Here is a 7,797-nt window from a genome sequence, read left to right as displayed (position 1 = left end):
CGTCAGAAGTTGCCACAAATGCAACAACATTAACGTAACGCAAACTACTTAACGTCGTGCGCCCCCGGAAATGCTCTGCATTTGATCGTGCCCCTCGCGAGGGGGATGTTTGTGCTTGCTTTTCCTCCCGCACCTGCCGCCGTTGCACTGCCACTTTTTTGCTGAACAATGTTGACAGGTATGAATGGCGTTTGCAGATTTGGTCGTTTGAAAAAGTTCTGCGTATATAAACTTCTCCTTCAAGATTTCTTAACTTTTGGCCGAGCGTCTGAATCTGGCCTGGACGTACAGACAGACCAAAATTTTCTCGTTTAAGTAACAGAAGAAAGACTGCAGTCTAGAAAGAATGCGCAAAGAGCAGGATTGGCATTGAAAGCTGCAATGCACGTGGAGCAGAACGTATGTGTTGACAATATGGTTCGGCAGCAGGGGAAAAGAATGGTCACGTGGGGCACAATTGCCCGCGGAATTTAATTTCTGCTGTCAACATTAATGCCTACCATGCCAGCGCGACTAACCAACTGTCGTGCGGATGGACCTGGGGTGCAGAGGCATCATTTGTGAAAAGAATGTCACTGTTTTGAAACATTCTTATGTCAAGGTTTAAGAGAGAAAGGGGGAGAAAGGAAAACTAGTTTGTATTCTCACGCGTCCCTCGTGGAGGCCGGTAAAACAGCGTGATTTCACGGATATTTATTGCAATCGATTCATGCTCCCCCCACGTCTCCTCCGTCGGCATGTTCGGCGTCGTTGATGGCCACAAGCACGCCTTCACGGGTCGGCATGATTCCAATGGCTGTGCTCGGAATGAACTTTTCGCTCACTTGGTGACCGTATTTGTGCAGCACTTGAACCTGCGTAGCAAAAAGTCGAGCGAAACCTCACTAAAATAAAGGCTTTCTGTTTTGCTCTACAACGCAGGGATAAGAAATCAAATATGTAGGCTAACGAGCTCGACGCTCCTTCAATTAAAGCGTGAAGATAAAAGTTCTTGACACTTAAAAAAAACAAAAAGAAATTAACTAGCCAACCCCTCTTCTAAAGAGAAAAGGGGTGCGTTAAGCCTGTCACCAGTGGGTATAAACTAAACCAGAACTCAAAACTCCAAGCCAACTCTTAACCAAACACAAAACCATCCAACGGCAGCGTCTTTGCCAACGGCGCTGCGGTAAGCAGGGACATGAGTCTGCACCGCGCCAATTTCAAATTAGCCGCTCATTTCCCGGCGGGCTGTGCGGCCCAGCAATGGCGATGCCCGTAGCAACTACGTACCGCAAGGATCACCTCTAATGCTTTGCAAATGAATACCGTATCTGAATAAACAACAACAAAAAAGGCTGAATAGCGGAATCGCATAGACGCCGGCTTCTTAACGCGAGTGTCCCAGGTTCGATTCCCACCACACGAAGTGCTTTTTTTGTAGATTATTGGTTTTTTGGTACACTATTACGAGCTTCCACGACACAAGCGATTCAATATGAGCTTCGCTTGTAAAACATAGGTCGACATTCATAAATGTTTGAACACTGTTCTTTTACTCATAATCCTTCCCTTCTTCCCTTGTAAAAGGCACGTGCACGACATGCGTGTAGGCCTGGATGTACATGTGCGAGGTACACATTTTTAATGCGTAGCATTCTTTGCCGAGTACCTCCACATCCAGGACCGTGTAACGCCCTGCATTTCCACAAAAATGCGGATACCGCGGATGTTCCACCTGTAATCGCTGTAATGGCGTAATTAGATAACTCGTCGCAAAAAATTTTGAAAAACTAAAAATAAGAATAGAAAAAATTTACGGAAAATGGCGGTGTGTGTAACGCCTTGTATTTACAGAATAATTCAGATTTCGGGAAAGTGCAAAATGCAATTATTATAACAACGTAAATGGGGATAATTCGTAGAATGAAATTTCGGAAAACTAAAAAAATAAGAAAAACATTTAAAACTTACGGGAAGTGCCAAAACGTATAATGCATGACATTTCCACAATAATGCAGATATAGCAAAAGTTCCACCTGTAATCGTTATAATAGCGTAAATGGAGCAAATGGCTCGAACGAATTTTTTAAAACAAAAAATAAGAATAATGTAAAATAATTACGAAAACTGGCGGTCCGTGTAACACCCTGCATTTCCACAATAACGCAGATCTCGTGAAAGTGCCAAATATAATCCTTATAATAGCGTAAACTCACATAATTGGTCGGACGAAATTTTTCAGAAACTGAAAAATAAGAAAAATATTGAAAAATTACGAAAAATATCGAAACGTACAACGCCTTGCATTTCCACCATAATGCAGATTTCGCAAATGTTCCACTTGGAATCGGTATAATAGCGTCAATGAAGATATTTGGTCGTACAGGATTTAGAAAAACAAAAAACTGACTGTAAAAACTCACACTAAAGACAAGTGTCATTACAATCCTATGCTTTAGTAGATAATTCTGTGAATTTCTGCAGAAATATTTTTCATTTGTTTCGTCGGGGTAACGGGCACAGACCATAGTGGACGGCCCACACAAAAAGATGCTATGTTAGCATTCCAAATAGCAGCTTGTCCGCTACATAGCGATTAGTCAATATACGCCCAAGCTTGAACAAGCGAATTTCCTCTGCGGATGAAACAAGTGGTTTTCATTACATGGCTAAAAGTATGCTGCATACGAGCAGGTCTTATAAGCACGAAGCCGGTGTCTTAAAGGCAACTCATAGCTCTTAACGCCACAGACGCATTATGCCCAGCATTCGGATGACTTAGGTGAAGCCGCCTACGGATTCTACGCTGCTGCAAAAGCGAGAAAAGCGTTGATACTGCGTTTAGGAACGTACATCTATGAACATCCATCAGACGTTGTATCACTGTAAGTGGCTTAGACGGCCAACTTACGCATAGTATGAATGTGTTTTCGCTTCAGGTTACATGAAATGTAAGGTGATTTTACGCGGTTCTTGTTTCACAAACACGAAACAAAGACTAGGTTAGGTTAGTTTAGGTTGGGCTAGTTTAGGTTAGGTTAGCTTGGGCTAGTTGAGGTTAGGTTAGCTTGGGCTAAGCTGGGTTGCATTGGGTTAGGTTAGGTTATGTTAGGCTAGGTTGGATTTGGTTAGGTTTGGTTGTGTTACGTTTTTAGGCCTTTTAGATGAAGTAAGCCTCACGGATAGCGCCGCGATTTGCCTACTCCCCTCCTTGTGTCCTGTTTTAGGGGCGAGGCACCTTAGGTGTTCGGGCTGTCGGCGTCCCCTGTCGCCTGATGCAGTCACGGTACTAAAACACCGGGACAGTCGTTTCCCAACGCATCGCGCTATAACGTAACGCGTACCTAAAGAACACACCGGGACACTCGTTGTCCGACGCCTCTCGCTAGAACGCATGCTGCGGCGTATGACACACAGACCGCTTACGGCCAGTCTGTCTCAATTTAATTTTCTAAATCCGGGCCAACGCAAGAGAGGGCGCCACCGCTTCAGCAAGCGTGCGATTGCTCCTCCCACGGGCGCTTCTCCGACGCCCGATAATCGCGCCCCGAGTGGCGAGTGGGAGACACAATCTTTTATTACACTGACACACTGCATGGTTCGCTCCTCCTCAGGTTTCACGTTAGTTACAATACCCCGGGATTTTTCTTTCTTTTATGCGCTGCTTCAAATCTCACTTATATGCCCTGCTAATTACCTGACATTTAAGCGAAAACTCGAGGGCCAAGCATATACTTTGGAGACTCTAGAGTGTCACACTGGCTTTGCATCAAAGGCGACAGTAGCGACAGGCCTGACTAGCGTCACTCAATAAAAGCGTAGCTTTTTTAGTGACGCTAGGACTGACCAATGAGAGAGGCTTTTGAATGGGTGGCAGTTGTGGTACTCACCGCATCAATGTAGTTGCCTTTTCCAGCGACGTTCACTCTAAAATTTGTCGATTCAAGCTGTGGATGGACTCTCATTTCGTCCTCAATGCACGGGCGATACAGTTTTTCTGAAGCACACGTGATGAGCTGCACCAGAAGAACACGCGGCAAGTTGCTGTTACAGCGAAGTCACTGGGACAGGAAAAGGACAGCCGCATGAGCGTTATTCACAAGAGCAATGCTTTCCAGCGTCCAGCGCGGTCAGTAAGAAGTAAAACGTCATCCGCCACGGTGGCTCAGTGGCTGAAGCGCTGTGCTGCTGAGATCAGGCGAAACGCGAAAACGCACGTGTGTCGTGATTTCGGTGCACCTTAAAGGGGCCATGCCAACAAAACACAAGTTTGGTTCATTACAAAGATTGCCTCGTTAGAATCACACTGACACCACTTTAAATGCACAATTCGCTGAAATAAGAAGCATGATTAGGGGAAAACGGAGTGGCCATGCGACTCACTTCCCGCACTAGAACTAATGACGCAATATACACAGCTGTGCGATTGGCTGAGGCCGGCAAAAGCAAACGCAAGGTAGGCGTGGCTTATAAGCTTGCAAAACGAGCTTTTTTCGCCTAAATGTAATGCATATTCATTTTATGGCAGTAAGATTGATGGGGTACGCAGTGAAAGTTACGAAAGTACACATAAACATGGAAGTACCGGCGCGTGCCGTTGTAAATACTGTGCGCCCTATGCTTGTTCTAGCACCCGCCGCGGTGGCTCAGAGGCTAAGGCGTTGCGCTGCTGAGCACAAGGTCGCGGGTTCGATTCCCGGCCGCGGCGGTGGCTTTTCTGATGGAGGCGAAAAGCAAAAACGCCCGTGTGTACGAGATTTCGGCGCACGATAAAGATCCCCAGGTGGTCAAAATTAATCCGGAGCCCTCCACTACGGCGCGCCTCATCGACTGCGTTGCGTCGGTGCGTTAAACCCCACAATCAATCAATATGTTTGTTCTAGCTGGCACTATGGGGTTTTTGTCTCATCACACAGGCCGAGTATGCGATGTTGCCTTACGTGACCCTGTTTGTCAATTCCTCATGCCTCATGTTTCACGAAACGATTACTAGCTAAGGTAACAAAAAGAAGCCAGATGCAAATACGATCAGAAACAAAGCAAAGACAGACACCCGACCTACGTAGTATGGTGGCGCTATCTAGGAGGGCTAGCGGTAAAGAAAGGGGTTTCGCAGCCCGCTGAAGAGCAAACAGCGCACTAATGTTAGGTTGCACGCCTGTCCTTGTTACTTCATCGCAGACGTAACGAAACGCACAATTAGGCGGGAGAATCAAAAGTTTAACTTAAATTCATCAATTTCTCAGTGTATACAGCATTGTTTTCTACGGGACAAGCACTGGGCCCGGGGCACTATAATATACCAAATCTTTCCAATAAAATATTCATAATTCGTTTTAGGAAACCACAAAACAAGCACCGAAACGGCATTATGTACAATAAGGTGCCTGTGAGCAATGCGACCCCCACACCATGTGTTCTTGTTAAAGATTATGTTTGCAGATTATCTTTGAAGAGTAGGCAGGATTGTGGCACTAAAGAGAGCAGTTCTCGCCCAAGACGTCAAGTGCATGCGTCAGGATAGGCAGGCCAGAAAAGCCAAACGTAGTGTCAGTAGATAAGGTATTGCAGTACCGCCACTGAGGGACGCAAGTCCGCAACGGCGGCCATTTTGGCGTTTATCAGTGTTGCCAGATTGCCGCATCTGCGGCTTCGCCATAAACTTCGACCGAGCCGTTTGTTGGCAACACTACCGAAGAGGAAGCAAAACGGAATCTTTGGACACACATCAGCTGCTGAAATGCTGTTACACGCGTTATCTTCGATGCGCATTCGGAACGACGTCAGTCAGTCGCACGCAGCCGCAGAGCAGGGAGGACAAGCTAGGCCTACCAGATTTGACTGACTAAAACGCATAAATACCAAAATGGCGGCGTCCGTGGACCTTCGCAGTGCAAACAAATGTCACGTAATGCGAACTGACCAATGATCGTGGCGGCAGCACGGAACAATAGAAGAAAGTGCCGATACTTTTCTGTACCCTTATCTATAGTGACACTAGCATAGCGCAAGCGACACGCCCGCCGAGACAACGAGAAACATTTCATATCCTCCTCCATCACCATTTGTAGTGGTTTAAAACTGATTTGCTGGACATCCACTTTCGGAGCGCGGGATGGCGGTCAATTTGTTAGTCTGCACGGCCCCTTTAAAGATACCCGACAGGTCACAATTCGTCCGGTGCCCTCCACTATGGCGCGCCTCATATAGTCCAGGTGTAACTTCAGTGCGTTAAACTACACAATCAATAAAAGAAGCGAAACTTCAATCGTTTGTAGAATTCCGCTTGGGAATAACACAATGAAGGACTAGAACGAAAAGCACGTACACTTGACGTCTTTACATCAAGTGTACGGGCTCTTCTTTTGAGTCCATCTTTGCGATTCCCAAGCGCAACCCTAAAAATGATATTCAACCAACTAGCCTGCCACCAAGCGTTACTTAAAGGGGCCCTGCAGCACTTACCATCGACTACTCCGTATGTGTTTTGAGTTAAAGTCTATTGCCCCAGCGATCATCTCCCGCAAGAATTATGATAATCTGTTCGCTTTCACCGAAACTACGCGCAATGAGAAATCGCGCGTAACAGTTCCCTTCAAATCGACCGCGGACAGCGCGACGACCACTGCGCGAACACTGTCGGAGAGGGCGTGCTCTTCAGCGGCCTTCGATATATGACATGCCGGGAGGTTTTCTCCTTTCGTCCGCAACGTGGAAAGGTCTAGTTCTGGTATGGTGCCACATAAAAGCACGCATGGCTGCCGCTTGCTCGCAAGTGCGCGCGCTCAGGCTGGCAGCGCGTTTTTGAAGCAATAACTGTTTCCTGTCGAGTGGTCTCGTTGAAAGGGAGTATTGAGTTTCTTCACTCAAACTACGCGCGCACTCAAAATACAAAAATGCCAAAACTGTGCGTACAGATTGCGGCATAGAACAGGTTGTAGGAAATGCGAGAAATAAGCCGCGAAGTTGACCAGCGACAGCCAATAGGACAGCCATGGCCGCAACGACGTCATTTAAGCCATGCCAGGGGTGCATAGTGAATAAAATTGAAGAAAGCACGGTTGGTTTTTCCGCGTCTTTCACATCGATTTGAGCCCTCACCGCTTCACGTGCACGTGTAATATTTGGCTCAGGTATTCAATCTAAACATCGCGCAAGTTTAGTTGCACTGTTCAAAGACTGTTGCAGGGTCCCTTTAAGCTAATACTTCAACGAAGGCGACAGTTTAAGTAAACATATAGCGTTTTAGCGAGTGCTTGGTGCAAATATTGGGGAGAAGGAGAGAATTGAATATTCGTCATGGTGGAATGTGTGAGTGGCTGTAGCGAAGAGCTATAGCACGCGAAGAAGCGCAACGTTGAGCTTTAGCAGACCAGTAAGGGTCCCAGGAATGCGATCCCGATGTGTGCATGGTCGGCACGTGCAAGGAATTGAATGGCATTAATTAAGATGGGGGAGGCCACATGGCCGTAGTTGGGGAAGGAAAAAAGGGAGGAGAGGGGGAGGGGATCACTCAATTGTTAGAGATGACTCGTTGGAGATAGATGACCAGTGATTTCTTTGGAAGGGGGAGTGTAGCCCCCATCTCACACTACCCTTGCCAAACCACTGTTAGTTTAAAACACACCAGAGCATGCAGAAAATTTGGGTCTTTGTACGGGGGGTCGTGAGGAGACGAGTTAGGGGGCAGAGCACTGAGCAAAGAAACACGAGAAAATGTCCAATCTGCACAGTGCCCAGTTGAGGTGCTTGAGGTATGAAAAAAAACATTTTGCTGACAATGGGGACTGTACGCAGAGGCTTAATAGTCCACGT

At 46.6% G+C, this 7,797-nt stretch overlaps 1 protein-coding gene across 1 annotated transcript in view; it reads right to left on the bottom strand.

Annotated features, from left to right (window-relative positions):
* Positions 1-655: 655 nt before the first annotated feature.
* LOC144159888 (glutathione hydrolase 1 proenzyme-like) overlaps positions 656-7,797 on the bottom strand; it is a 29,151-nt gene continuing 22,009 nt past the window's right edge. The window contains exons 10-11 of the mRNA XM_077691545.1: positions 3,873-3,998; positions 656-854 (exon numbers count right to left, since the gene is read on the bottom strand). Coding sequence (XP_077547671.1) covers positions 708-854; positions 3,873-3,998 — 273 coding nt within the window. The 3' untranslated portion in view covers positions 656-707. The remainder of the gene's footprint in view (positions 855-3,872; positions 3,999-7,797) is intronic.

This window comes from Haemaphysalis longicornis, unplaced genomic scaffold (assembly GCF_048455015.1).
Source record: "Haemaphysalis longicornis isolate Haplotype H1 unplaced genomic scaffold, Haemaphysalis longicornis Haplotype H1 scaffold_10, whole genome shotgun sequence".
Lineage (NCBI taxonomy): Eukaryota > Metazoa > Arthropoda > Arachnida > Ixodida > Ixodidae > Haemaphysalis > Haemaphysalis longicornis.
Note: the sequence above shows the minus strand (reverse complement) of the source record. Positions and strands in the feature narration are given on the sequence as shown.